The sequence below is a fragment of the Scyliorhinus torazame genome, chromosome 2 (genome assembly GCF_047496885.1).
Source record: "Scyliorhinus torazame isolate Kashiwa2021f chromosome 2, sScyTor2.1, whole genome shotgun sequence".
Lineage (NCBI taxonomy): Eukaryota > Metazoa > Chordata > Chondrichthyes > Carcharhiniformes > Scyliorhinidae > Scyliorhinus > Scyliorhinus torazame.
This window is the reverse complement of record NC_092708.1, coordinates 374,400,145-374,414,722: the sequence shown is the minus strand read 5'-3', so window position 1 is coordinate 374,414,722 and position 14,578 is coordinate 374,400,145. Positions and strand designations below refer to the sequence as shown.

At 47.2% G+C, this 14,578-nt stretch overlaps 1 protein-coding gene across 3 annotated transcripts in view; it reads left to right on the top strand.

Moving 5' to 3' along the window:
• The window catches only part of ylpm1 (YLP motif containing 1), a 155,579-nt gene that overhangs the window by 85,223 nt on the left and 55,778 nt on the right, over positions 1-14,578 (top strand). For 2 of the 3 annotated variants that reach the window (XM_072493210.1, XM_072493202.1), the window contains exons 6-10: positions 1,984-7,215; positions 8,029-8,143; positions 8,800-9,025; positions 13,115-13,204; positions 14,170-14,341. In XM_072493210.1, coding sequence (XP_072349311.1) covers positions 1,984-7,215; positions 8,029-8,143; positions 8,800-9,025; positions 13,115-13,204; positions 14,170-14,341 — 5,835 coding nt within the window. The remainder of the gene's footprint in view (positions 1-1,983; positions 7,216-8,028; positions 8,144-8,799; positions 9,026-13,114; positions 13,205-14,169; positions 14,342-14,578) is intronic. The other variant, XM_072493217.1, reaches the window with a different exon arrangement.

The window sequence follows — 14,578 nt, the reverse complement described above, 5'->3', positions numbered from 1 at the left end:
CACGTGGCCATTTCTCAGTTCTGCCACACTCTTCTGCCTTCACAAACTCCTCCGCTGCTTCCGTCGTTCCAAAATAAAAGTCCTTGAGCTTGTAAGTCACCCTCAGCTTCGCTGGACATACAATTCCGCACTGCACCGTGCTAATGTACAGTGACCTCTTCACCCAGTTGAAGGCAGCCTGCCTCCTCACCAGCTCCACCGTAAAGTCCTGCTATACACGTATACCAGCTCCAGCCCACTGCACCACCCGCTTCTGCTTGGCCCAGCACAGGACCTTCTCCTTCACACTGTACCTTCGGAAGCACAGAGTCACTACCCTTGGCGGCTCACTCGCCTTTGGTACAGGCCTCCACGACCGATGAGCCCGATCCAGTTCATATCGGGAGGGATCCTCCCCCTCCCCCAATAGTTTCGCCAGCATCGTGGCAAAATACTCAGTCGGCCTTGGACCACTATCTTCAAATTCTATTACCTGGATCTGTTTTCCAGGTCTTCCATTTTTCCTCGCAGATCCTTGTTAATCTCCATCACCTTCCGCATCTCTTTCCCCATCGAGGTAAGTTGACCACCATGCTGCAATAACGTCTCCCACTTCCTTCCGTGCCTCCCCTTGCTGCCGCGCCTCATCCACCAGCACACTCAAAACCTCCCTCATCTCCTTCCTCATTGTCTCCATGTATTTTGTAAACTGCCTTTCGAATTCCGCAGCCATCACCGTAGTTATTTCTTCAGCCGTAAGCAATGCGGCCTCCCCTGGTGCTCCAGCCTCCATTTTCCTTGGTGACCCTGCGGTGACCTTTCCACTCCCCGACAGACCTTCAGCTGTTTTTTTACAGCCGTTTTTTCGCTCACCCTCGACATTTTCCTTTACTGTGCCTCCTCTGTGCCTTCTCCCTGTTTTTGCCGCCTCCGTGGAACCTGGGACCGGGCTTAAAGCCCCGAAAATGCCGTTCCCGTATAGAAGCCCTCCATTGTGCGGCTGCCTCCCGCCCGCCGTCACCGGAAGTGGTTGGCCTCCTATTCCTAAGAAACAGCACTGCTGCTACTATTTGGTCTTCACGCCACAGCCCTCTCCAAACACAATAGAAGAGGTGTTGGAACTGAGCGAACCCCCACACATACCTTTGTCCAGCATGAATCTAACCACAAATTTTACCCTTCCAGGCACAGAAACATTAAACTAAACCCACTAAAACTATATCTTATTTATAAAGTTTACCAATATAAATCCCTTAAAACTACCTTTATTTTCTAACATTTCCCCCTTTGAAAGAAATATATTTTTAAATTAATGGAGATTTCTTTACACTGGTATTACATCCACTTTATGCACACTTAACATGATAAATATCTAACCACATAACGTATTGCATCGTACAAGTGCAGTTTTCTTAGTTCACAATTACACATGTCATTATATATAATGAGTTAATCAATACAAAGACAATAACTTCAATAGCATTGCTTAAAACTACCTTTATTTTCCGTTACTAGTCTTTGATTATGCGGATTCTTTTTTTGTTCAGTAAATTGCAACACCAAAGTGATTATTTTGGAAATACTGCATTATTATGTTTTGCATTTTTAATTAAGGAAGACACGATGATATTAATGGTCCCCTGTATGAAGAAAATGTTCTTGGGTTGTCATGTTTAGAATTGTGTAATGCATGCTATGTGCAGCCTGTGTTTCAAACAATGCAGTAAGATTTCTGTTTTGAATAAATGAATAGGAAACAAAATTACGTGAATCGTTCCTCAAGAGAATTAGCTGGAAAATGGTCACGTGAACTAGCAGGTTGACTGCCATTTTGCAAAAGAGTCAAAATTGAAGCAAATTTTTTGATGAACTCAGAGTTTCATCCTTTAGGAAATTAATTTGGTGTACTTTTTCACCAAAAACAAAACAGACTTTATTAGAATTAGAGATTATTAAAGTAAAAGTGACTTTTAGTCCTTATGTATTTCTTCTTTTTCTCTAAAGGTTTGATGGACCAGGAGCAAGGGAAGGTTCTCGTTCACGATTTGATTTAAGGGGTCCGAGAGTCCAAGGTCACCGATTTGAAGGACCCCAAATAAGATTTGAAGGACAAGCTTCGGGCCAGCGTGATGAGGGTGAAGCTGCAAGTCAGCATGCTGAGAATGAGGCTGTAGTTCAGAGTGTTGGGGGTGAAGTTGTAGGTCAGTGCAAAGAGGATTCAGCTATGGGTCAGCAAATTGAAGATAAAGCCCTTCATTATCACCGTGAGACTGAGGTTTTGAGTCAGGGACCTGGTAATCGCTTTGAGAAACAAGGTCCTGGTGAGCGCTTTGAAAAGCAGGTTCCCAGTAATCGCTTTGAAAAGCAGGCTCCCAGTAATCGCTTTGAAAAGCAGGCTCTCAGTGAGCGTTTTGAAAAGCAGATTTCCGGTAATCGCTTTGATAAACGGCCTCCCAGTAATCGATTTGAAAAGCAGGCTACCGGTAATCGATTTGAAAAACAGGCTTGTGGTAATCGCTTTGAAAAACAGGCTCCCAGTAATCTCTTTGACAAGCAGGCTAACGTTAGTCGCACTGAGAAACCGGGTCCCACTGACCTTGTTGAAAAACAGGGGCCCGTTAATCGTATTGAGATGCAGGTCCCCAGCAATCGCCTTGAGAAAGATTGTCCAGGCATTCGCTTTGAGAAGGAGGTCCCCAGCAGTTATCCTGTGAAGGAGGGTCCCGGCAATCACCCTGAGGTGCTGAGTCCCGGAAATCTTCTTCGAGCACAGGGTGCAGGTAATAGCGCTGAGATGCGAGGTCCAGGTAACCTCGCTGAGGCACAGAGTCAGGGTAGTCACGCCAAGGTGCAGGGTCCAGGTAATCGCACTGAGACGCAGGGTCTGGGTAAGGGTAATCGAATTGAGACTCCGGCTCCGGATGGTCACGTTGAGACACAGGGTCCGGGCAGTCGCGTTGAGACGCCGGGTCCAGGCAGTCGTGTTGAGATGCAGGGTACAGGCAGTCGCATTGAGGCGCAGGGTCCGGGCAGTCTCATTGAGACGCAGGGTCCAGACAGTCGCATTGAGACGCAGGGTCCGGGCAGTCACATTGAGACGCATGGTCCGGGCAGTCACGTTACGACGCATGGCCTGGGCAGTCACATTGAAACGCAAGGTCAGGGCATTCGCTTTGAGGAGCAGGGTCCCGGTAATCGCCTGGATAAACAGGGTTCAGCTGATCTTCTTAAAACCCCAGGTACCACAAATTGCTTTGAGATTCGAGGTCCAGGTGGCAATATTGAGGGCCAGGGTTTGGGTAATCGTGTTGGAGGCCAGGGTCCAGGTACTCGCTTCGAGAAGCAGGTTACCAGTAATCGTGTTGAGGCCCAGAAGGATTGCATCGAACCGCAGGGTACAGGCAATCGCATTGAACTGCAAAGTCCGGGCAATCGCTTTGCGACCCAGGGCTCTGGTAGTTGCTTTGACACTCAGGGTCCAAGGAGCCGCAATGAGGACCAAATTCCTGGCAATCGTCCGGAGCAGCAGGGTCCTAATAATCGCTTTGAGAAACAAGGTCCTGCAAATCGTTTTGAGAAGCAAGGTACAGGGGTTAACTGTTTTGAAGGCCAGGGACCTGGGGATAACCGCTTTGAGGGTCTAGGGAGTAATCGCTTTGAGGGCCCAGGGAGTAATCGCTTTGAAGGCCCAGAGAGTAATCGCTTTGAGAGCCCTGGGGGTAATCGTTTTGAGGGCCCTGGGGGTAAAGGTTATGAGGGCCCTGGGGGTAAAGGTTATGAGGGCCCAGGAGGTAACCGTTTTGAGGGCCCTGGAGGTAACCGTTTTGAGGGCCCTGGGGGTAATCGCTTTGAGGGCCCGGGGGGTAATCGTTTTGAGGGCCCAGGGGATAATCGTTTTGAGGGCCCAGGAGGTAATCGTTTTGAGGGCCCGGGGGGTAATCGTTTTGAGGGCCCGGGGGGTAATCGTTTTGACGGCCCGGGGGGTAATCGTTTTGACGGCCCGGGGGGTAACCGCTTTGACGGCCCGGGGGGTAACCGCTTTGACGGCCCGGGGGGTAACCGCTTTGACGGCCCGGGGGGTAACCGCTTTGACGGCCCGGGGGGTAACCGCTTTGACGGCCCGGGGGCTAACCGCTTTGAGGGCCCGGGGAGTAACCGCTTTGAGGGCCCAGGGGGTAACCGCTTTGAGGGCCCAGGGGGTAACCGCTTTGAGGGCCCGGGGGGTAACCGCTTTGAGGGCCCGGGTGGTAACCGCTTTGAGGGCCCGGGGGGTAACCGCTTTGAGGGCCCGGGGGGTAACCGCTTTGAGGGCCCAGGAGGTGGGCGCTTTGATGGCCCGGGGGGTAATCGCTTTGAGGGCCCAGGAGGTGGTCGCTTTGAGAGCCTGGGGGATGATCGCTTTGAGGGACCCCGGGGAGACGGGGGCTTTGAGGGCCATGGTCAAGGGAGTCGTTTTGAAGGCCAGGGCCGGGGGGTTCGCTTTGACAGCCAGGGCCGGGGGGGTCGCTTTGAGGGCCAGGGTCGAGGGGGTCGATTTGAGAGCCAAGGTCCGATGGGTCGCTTTGAGGGTCGGGGTCTGGGTAGTCGCTTTGAGGGTCGGGGCTTGGGGAATCGCTTTGAGGGACGGGGCCTGGGGCCCCGTTTTGAAGGCCAGGGTCAGGCCCAACATACAGCTGATTCTGGGCAATGCTTTGATGGTAGTGGTCCAGGGTCTTGTTTTGAGGGCCAGGTTTCAGGTCAGTCTTTTGAAGACCCTGATGCAGGTCAGTGGTTTGATCACCCGGGTCAGGGACAGCGTTCTGATAGGCAGCGCTATGATGGTCAAGGGCAGAGGCAGCGCTTTGAAGGCCAGGGCCCGGGGCAGTGCATGGAAGGCCAGGGCCCGGGGCAGTGCTTTGAAGGCCAGGGCCCGGAGCAGCGCTTTGAAGACCAGGGCCCGGAGCAGCGCATGGAAGGCCAGGGCCCGGGGCAGCGCATGGAAGGCCAGGGCCTGGGGCAGCGCATGGAAGGCCAGGGCCCGGGGCAGCGCATGGAAGGCCAGGGCCCGGGGCAGCGCATGGAAGGCCAGGGCCCGGGACAGCGCATGGAAGGCCAGGGTCCGGGGCAGCGCTTTGAAGGCCAGGGTCCGGGACAGCGCTTTGAAGGCCAGGTTCCGGGGCAGCGCTTTGATGGCCAGGGTCCGGGGCAGCGCTTTGATGGCCAGGGTCCCGGGCAGCGCTGTGATGGCCAGGGTCCCGGGCAGCGTTTTGATGGCCAGGGTCCCGGGCAGCGCTTTGATGGCCAGGGTACCAGACAGCGCTTTGATGGCCAGGGTCCCGGGCAGCGCTTTGATGGCCAGGGTCCCGCAAAGCGCTTTGAGGGCCAGGGTTTAGGGCAACGCTTTGATGGCCAGGGTCCCGGGCAGCGCTTTGATGGCCAGGGTCCCGCACAGCGCTTTGAAGGCCAGGGTCCCACACAGCGCTTTGAAGGCCAGGGCCCCGCACAGCGCTTTGATGGCCAGAGCCCGGGGCAGCGCTTTGAAGGCCAGGGTCCCGGGAAGCGCTTTGAAGGCCAGGGTCCGGGGCCGCGCTTTGAAGGCCAGGGTCCGGGGCCGCGCTTTGAAGGCCAGGGTCCCGGGAAGCGCTTTGAAGGCCAGGGTCCCGGGAAGCGCTTTGAAGGCCAGGGTCCGGGGCCACGCTTTGAAGGTCAGGGACCCGGGCCACGCTTTGAAGGTCCTGGCGGAAGATTTCAGGGCTCACGGTTTGATGGCCCAAAGGGACCAAGATTAACAGGGCCTCGTGGACTTTGCCCCACTGGACTTACTGCTGCCAGTCCAAGACCCAAAGGCCTTCAAGTTACAGCTGGACAAGGGTTGGAAGGACCCAAGTCTTCACATCCATCTTTAGACAAAGTTGAGGAGCAGTTAAAACCAGCTGGAGATAAAAAACAAGAGGCCACAACTGTAGGCAAAGATGTAAAACACAACACTGATTCAGCATCACTGACTTCAGTGGAACAAATAAATGAAAAAGACTCAACCCATACAGCTTTGGCTACTGCATGCCATAAAAGTTCAGATTCAACTGCAAATAAAGATTTATTGAAAAAAAATGTTGATTTATCTAAATCACATGAAAATCAGAAGAAAATTGACTGTTCTAAGGCAGCAACTCCTTTGGTAACTGTCACTCAGGAGCAAAAAACTCCAGCTGTGCAAAGTCTATCCAATTCATCAGCCACCACAAAGGCTATGTCTGAGAAATCTGAGCCAAAAACTGTTGAAACAGACAAAAGGTTTGAATCTACACCATTGCGTCTGAATAATGACCGAGAGAAAGGCCCAGAGCATAAGCCACATACTGGCAAGGACTACCCCTCTATGCACAAGAATGACATTGACAGTAATATAGATGGTCCAGAGATAAGACCACTGCTACATCACAGGATGGAAATACAGGCACGTTGGCTTCAGGGGGAAGAAAGACCATTAGATGATCATTTCCCTGGACCGAGAGGAGGTCCAGCGTATGAAAGAGAGAGAACTATGTCCTGGGAAAGAGGAAATTGGACTGGCCCTGGTTCGGACTTTTGGGATGAAAGAGATCCATTTCGAAGAGATGACAGGTTACTTCTTCGCCGGCCACCTCTGCCTCATGAAATTTTAGACAGAAGGGAGATTAGAGCTCCACCTCAGATGGAGGCTCTTGACCGAGGCTTTGTTCGAGAATTTGACAGGAGTGGCAGGTCACGTGAACATGGATTTAACAGAGACAATGAATATGACAGAGAATACGTCCACAGACGAGAAGAATGGAACTTTCATGGTTGTGGAAGGGACTTTTCTCCTTTACGCCCACGACCAGATAGATGGAGAGAAGAACCATGGAGGGATGAACCGGAACGGGGCTACCATCATGAGAAAAAGCGGGAGCTGTGGGGTCAGGACTATCCAGAAAGGCCAGACTGGAGGAGAGATGAGCGTGATTATCCTCCAGAAAGGCTTGGATGGCAGAGAGAACAGGTAGATGAAAGAAGATATCCAGATGCAGACAATAGGCGGTTACCTTTTGACAGTTTGCATGAGATGCCATCACAGACTGGTCCTGTTCGTGCGTCTGTAGTAACTGAAGAGCCACCCGTGCCTTTCTCTGACAAACCCTCGGTCGACCAACCACCTGGTGGACAAAATATAGTCGCGTTATCTGAACGAGAGCATGAAATTATCTTGAAGGCAGCGCAAGAACTGAAATTATTACGGTAAGTGGCTCTTCTATGTACGGTGGATATAATTTGAGAGAATATAGTTATGTAATGTGGGAAAACCTGGTCAGATAATATTAACCTCTTCAGCTTGCTATCTATCACAAATTATGTTGAATCTACTAATTTGACCTATTGAGCAGACTCCACCAATCAAACAGATCATGGCTGATCATCTATCTCTTGGCCCATTTTTTCACACTATCTCCAGATCCCTTGATGTCATTAGTATCCAGATATTCTACAGCATTACTATTCTGGAGTAGTCCAACATCAAATCCTGAGGATCCACCAGTGACCAAAACATTAACGGGACCAGTCACACACACACGCGCACAGACCATGGCTTTTGAGTGGGTCACAGGCTCGATATTCTGAGGCAGTAGCTAACCTCCAGTTTTCCCGAAGCCTATTTACTGTCTCCAGGCACAATGGAAGTGTGATTCAATGCTCCCTATTTTGCTGGATGAGTACAGCTCCAACAGCACTAGAAATCTGACACCACCCAGGGCAAAGCAGCTTGATACCATCTTAAACATCGACCCCACCACCATAACCAATTTGGTGTGTACTATCTATAAGATGCAGTGTAGCAAATAACCAAGGCTTCTCTGACCATGCCTTCCAAACTCTCTCACAACTGCCCAGAATGGCATTGTGAGCATGAGTATATTGCAAACCCCCCATTGCATACACATCTGATTTGAAAATATATTGCCATTCCTTCACTATAATTTTGTCAAAATCCACATTATCTCCTTAACCAGAGTTGTGCTCAGTGCTTTCATTTTGCTTCTTGTGGTATTTCAGTGAGTTACAGGAGATTGAGAGAGTACCTCTTTTACCTAGCAAAACAGACTCAGCTGGAATTCCTCCTGTAATTCAAGATTATCAGAATGCTAAATCTGGTCAAGACTTTTACAAGGTAAGGAAATAGTTAGCCAGCAATCCAGTCCAAGAACTGGATAACACCAGATTCAAATATTTTCTGCACCATATCGGGAAATTAGATTGCATGTAATTTTGTCACCTTCAATAACAACATAAGATACTGTTCACCTGTAGTCATAGTAGACCATCTTTGAAATGTAAATTGTATCCCATAACTTGTGCCGCATTTGCCTTCCCTGGTTTGAAGAAGAAAGACTTGGTGACCTCATCTTTCATTCGTCTGAAGGATGACTGGTGAATCGGTTTGAACCAGCCAAGTGTGCCTAGACGTAGTAAGAATGACCAATTCCCATCCCTGAATAACCTTAATAAGCCAATTGACTTTTTATGATCACTTTTGTGGCAACCTTTTTCTGCTACCATATTGCAAATGACACTAATTTAGTGAGTTTTGCTGTGGATTTTGAGCACGTGGCTTTGGAGTTTCTAATTTATTATCAGTCCTGAATGATGAACCGCCCATTTTTTTCCTGCTTTTTATTACAGCGAGATAGTTTATGTAGTCTATCTTAGTCAAGATATGATAAACAAAGCGCTTTCTATGATGTGTGGCTTTGATATTTTGAATGACCTTGCGTTCCACCCAAATATTTAACTAACCTCGTCACTTTATCCTAATCGCTGTTATAGGATATGGCAAACAGTGAAAACTCCATACTTGGTCCTGTCCCGCCTGAAACTCCCATCCAGTCAGAGCGTTGGGACACAGATACATTCCACGGTTTATGGGATTCTGGAACTGAACCCAAAAATCCTGATTCCAATTATGGTTACAGTGAGCCTTCATCAGTCGCTACCACTCCACTTAACAAGCCACCACCAATTCAGAAAACCGTTGATTATGGACACGGACGCGGTGAGTATGAAATCAACAGCATCAGCATTTATGTTGTGCCTACAATGTAAAACATCCCAAAGTGCTTCACAGGAATATTTCAAACTAAATTAGACACATGTGCTGTGAGGACAGATTACCTCTTTTAAGGAATGCTTGAAAGGAGCAAAAGAGGTTTAAGATGGTAATTCTCGACAGTTAAAAGCTGTCTGCCAGTGGTGGGACTGCAAAAATAGGAATGCACAGAAATATTGATGGTTGTAGGACTGAGCCAGGTTAGAATATAGGATGGGTGAGACTATGGATGGATTTGAAGATGAGGTTGAAAATTTTTAAATTCAGATTAGGACCCAGTGTAGATCAGTAAGCACACTTTTTTTTGGGTGTATCTTTGCACATTTTTTCCCATTGAGGAATAGTTGAAGTGGTGGAAAGATTCCTCGGCTAATTATCAGCCTGTTGAACTGCGTTATGAACACTCCTGATCCCGGTGCCTCTGGTCCAGGGACAGGGACGCTACCACTGTATCACAAGATCTCCGAGCACAGGTTTGATCAGAGATCGATACTTGGTGCGAATTCGGAGATGGACAGCAGAGCTTTCAGTGAGCTCCTGTTACGTCGGGTAGAATACGAGACGCCAGCCAGGAGAACATTGGAATAATCAAGTCTAGAAATAATAAATCCTTCTGTTGACAGCTTACATGAACAAGGTAACAAGTTGATCTATCTGTTGTCTCAGACCTTTATACTTGTTTGCACAGGAAAAATAGATTCTTGGATTTTTTTTTCCCCACACTCCTCAAGAATTTGTCATGCATCAGTCATGAACAAAATTATGTTGCGACACCCTGGGCAAGTGCACAGTCAATTTCAACCCCACATCCCCCCCCCCCCCCCAAGACCCAATTCCCCAGACTGACCCATCTCCCTCTCTCCCGGACTGACCCCCGCCCTCCCACCCTCTCTCCCTCCAGCACTGACCTCCCCCTCCCAGACCCATATATAGGGATGTCACTTATCTCTTTGCGCCTCAGTTAGTCTATGACGATCCTGCTGGGAGCGTTCTCCGCTGTTCCTGACTATCACATTCTGACTGAGGAAGGTTGGGTGGGACGGGTTTGGGAATTACAGCACAGGTAAGCCTGGCGAGAGTGGCAATCTGAAGGATGTTATGCGCCATTGTTGCTTTTTTGTGAGTTAGAAATAATTTTAAGGCTTAGCACTGACTCCGATCATGGAGGGACCTTTTATAATGTTTATTGCCACAAGTAGGCTTATATTAACACTGCAATTAAGTTACTGTGAAAAGCCCCCTAGTCGCCACATTCCGATGCCTGTTCGGGTACACCTGAGGGAGAATACAGAATATCCAATTCAGCTAACAGCACGTCTTTCGGGACTTGTGCGAGGAAACCGGAGCACCTAGAAGAAACCCATGCAGCCAATACAGCAGAACAGTCAGGCACTGAACTTTACACCTAGTTCAGTATAGTGTCAAAAAAACAAAGTTATTGTTTTACAGAGAGGATAAAATTGTCACTTTGACTCTCTAACATCATCCTGCACAATACTTAACCCATCAGAGCTTGCTTCTTCAATGTGCGCAATGTTCCAGCAACCTATTGAAGTTCTTGTTTTCCTTTTACATGTGACAATAAGTCAATCAATCAACATGTACCGAAGTACAGTGGAAAGTATATTTCTGGGGCCAAGTGGATGTATACAGTACGTACAAAGTAGACAAAAAGAATAATCGACGAAGTACATCGACAAATAGTGATTGGTTACAGTGATTGGCCTTTATTTCAAAGGGAATAGATTGTAAAAATAGGGAAGCCTTGCTAAAACTGTACAGGGCACTAGTTAGACCATACTTTGAATACTGTGAACAGTTTTGGTCACCTTATCTAAGGAAAGATACTGGCATTGGAGGCAGTCCAGAGAAGGTTGACTAGGTTTATCCTGAGTATGGGGGGGGGGCTTGACAAGATAGATACTGAGATATATTTTTCCTTTGTGGGAGAGTCTAGGACCAGAGGGCATCATCTCCGAGTAAGAGGTCATTAACTTAAGACAGAAATGGGGAGGAATTTCTTCTGAGGGTACTGAATCTGTGGAATTCTTTACCACAGAGGGTTGTACTGGCTGGGACATTATCCATGTTCAAGGCTGAGATAGACATTTTTAATCAGCAAGGGCTATGGAGATAAAGTGTTGAGGATTAATATTAATAATACTAGTCTTTATTATTGTCACAAGTAGGCTTACATTAATATTGCAATGAAGTTACTGTGAAAAGCCCCTAGTCGCCACACTCCGGCACCTGCTCGGGTACACTGAGGGAGAATTCAGAATGTCCAATTCACCTAACCAGCACGTCTTTTGGGACTTGTGGGAGGAAATCGGAGGACCTGGAGGAAACCCATGCAGACACGGGGAGAACGTGCAGACTCTGCACAGACTAGTGACCCAAGTGGGAATTGAACCCGGGACTCTGTCTCTGTGAAGCAACAGTGGTAACCACTGTGCTACAGTGCCGTCAATAAATGAAAGAAAAGTTTCCATAATCCCAGGTGACTGTCCCTTTTGAGGGCGAGAGCTGACTCATGGTGATTTAACTGGAGGATCACCATACCTTGGGTGAAAGTCAATGTTGAGAAGGTGGGCCTTCATGAATAATCTCAGCTGCTGCAGGGATTGAACCCATGCTGTTGGTCTCACTGTTGGCATCACAAACCAACTGTCTAGCCAATTGGGATTATCAGATCAATCATGATCTCATTGAATGGCAGAGCAGACTCGATGGGCCGAATGGCCTACTTCTGCTCCTATGCCTTTTGGTTTTATTTCCTCAACCCACAGCACACCTTGAACTCTCTTACCGTTCTACTCTTTTTTTTAATATGAATTTAGACTACCCAATTCATTTTTTCCAATTAAGGGACAATTTAGCGTCGCCAATCCACCTACCCTGCACATCTTTGGGTTGCGGGGGCGAAACCCACGCAGTCATGGGGAGAATGTGCAAACTCCACACGGAGAGTGACCCAGAGCCAGGATCGAACCTGGGACCTCGGCGCCGTGAGGCAGCAATGCTAACCACTGCACCACCGAGCTGCCCTTCTTCCCTTTCTACTCTGCAAAGTTACTGTTTCAGCTCAACTTCCTCTTTGATGTTAAACATCATCCCAGATCTTCCAGTCAGCAGATCATCAGGGACAAGGTGTATTCCCCAAAATAGTCTCCCAAACCCCTTGGAAGTCCCAACGCACTGACACCATGGGAATTGCCTAGAAAGTTTGTACTTTCAGTGTGCAATTCCCCATCTTTCCGGATCCTTTTGAAAATCTCTCCAGTTTTGAGTTCGAGAGTCAGAAACTTCTTTCTGGTAGCACTTAATTACCTACCTGAATGGCTACTCAGGAAATATTAGCCTGAGAGATACTAATCGAACTCCTAGATGACTTTTCAGCCGACTACGCTACCCACCCATCTTGACAATCCCCAACTACCCGACGACTCCTGACACCCCATCTCCACCCTACCCAAACTCACCACTCCACCTAGGGCGACAGGGTGGCACAGTGCTGCCTCACAGCACCAGGGACCCAGGTTCTATCCCACCTTGGGTGACTGTGTGTGGAGTCTGCACGTTCTCCCCATGTCTGCATGAGTTTCCTATCTCACTTGTCCTACAACAGTCATTCTCTAGCCCTCTGGAAAAACTGATTAAATCGCCCAAAGCTCTTCAGTGCGTTCGTGAATACGACACCCGAATAGGGGAGCTAGTGCAGTAAAATGGCTACGTGGCTTTGCTGATGCCTCCGAGGTTTATAGCGTTGACTGAGCTCTGCAGGATCTTCCGACCGAAGAATGGCTAGAAAAATGTTCCTTTGAAAGTTAAGTTTATTTTTCCCAATTGATGTGATGTTCCTGAACCAAACGCCTGTTTTTTTAATGAAAAATGTTCAGGCGTGCTAGTTACTGTAACGAGATTGTGCAGATGTGTGCAGCAGTTTAAAGCTGCAAAATTCTCCGTTCCACATTTGGTGGTCCATTTTCGAGGACCGTACTTTTAAAAAATTGTTTTCTTTTTCTTCTTTTGCAGATGCTGGAGGAGGGAGGATTGAACAGATCCCTTATGGAGAACGGGTTTCACTGGGTCCTGAGCCAATTCGAGATCGAATGTATGATAAAGGTAGTACAAATTGCATGAATTCAGTGACCATTAGCATTTTACAGCCAATGAAGTTTGAGGGTAATTGTCAATTCTATTTTTGTAGCTATATTTTTTACATTTCATTTGAAAAAAATTATTACAGTTGAACCAGTTTATTGTATATGGAAGCTTCATTTGGATACATTGAGAGGTGCTTAACATTTTTACACTTTATTTAATTCTCAAGTACCTATTACAAAAGCAAAATTAACTTTTGGAAAAGAGTATATTTGTTTTTGTTGGAATTAAATCAAATGGAATCGACTTTTCTCTAAAAGGAATGATTTTCTAGGTTTACAGGTTTTCAATATACTCCTATATATTATCCATCAATATTATAACAACTTTGGCTCTTCAGAATTTAGTCCTCCTGACTTAATTCAAACAGCAAGTTAAGATTAAGCGGTCAATTTTTGTTCCTAATACTGAACTACTCCGTGATTAATAATAGACAAAAGCAAACAAACTGGTGCTAACTTGAGCCAACCCTTTAACGTGATAGACTGATGATAACAGTCTAGAACTCATGTGTTTTCTAATGTTTGAGTACTTACTGCACACTTTATGTCACTGCAGCATATGCCCGTACAGTTGTTTGGTCATTAAAAGAAACAGAATCCTCGCAGGTTTCCGGCAAGCAATATTTTTCAAAAATAAAACCTTATTACTAATTTGGGGGTGATCCACAGGTAAAATACTTGCTGTTGGCAATAGTTAAGCAAACAAGTGTCTTCTGCTTTAATTGGTCAGTCATGATAACATTTGCTGACACTTGCTAACATAACCTATTTACAAGCAGCAGTCAACGAATAGTCAACTCTTTCATGCAATCAAGCTTGTTAATTCTTGCTATTTAAATAAAAATAAATTAAGAAATTCACCCAGACTAAATGAGTCAAGTAGACTTCAGAACTCCCATAAAATTGTTCCCCCCCCCCATTCAGATTCTCTACATCCTCGGGATCGTTATGGAGACAGAGATCCATTCCTGGAACGAAGAGATCCATTTTTGGACCGCAGAGACTATGATAGAGAGCGCGATCTATACAGGGACAGATCGATGGGTGACTACGAGAGGGAAGGATTTGAGCGTGAACGATTTGGTCGCGAGGACAGGTAATAATTAGACCTGTATTTAAAAAGTATGATCATGCTGAGAAAGTGTTTTTGCTTTGTTGCAGTTGAGTTTACAATGGCAGCCAAGAGGTAGCATCAAACTTATTCATACAGCTGTAAACCATAACTAATGGTACAATGTCTCACCACATCATTTCTGCAGTGTAATGATGTATCATTAATATATGTTCACCTTTAATGAATGCAAATAACAAAACCTACATTATAGATTTGTTT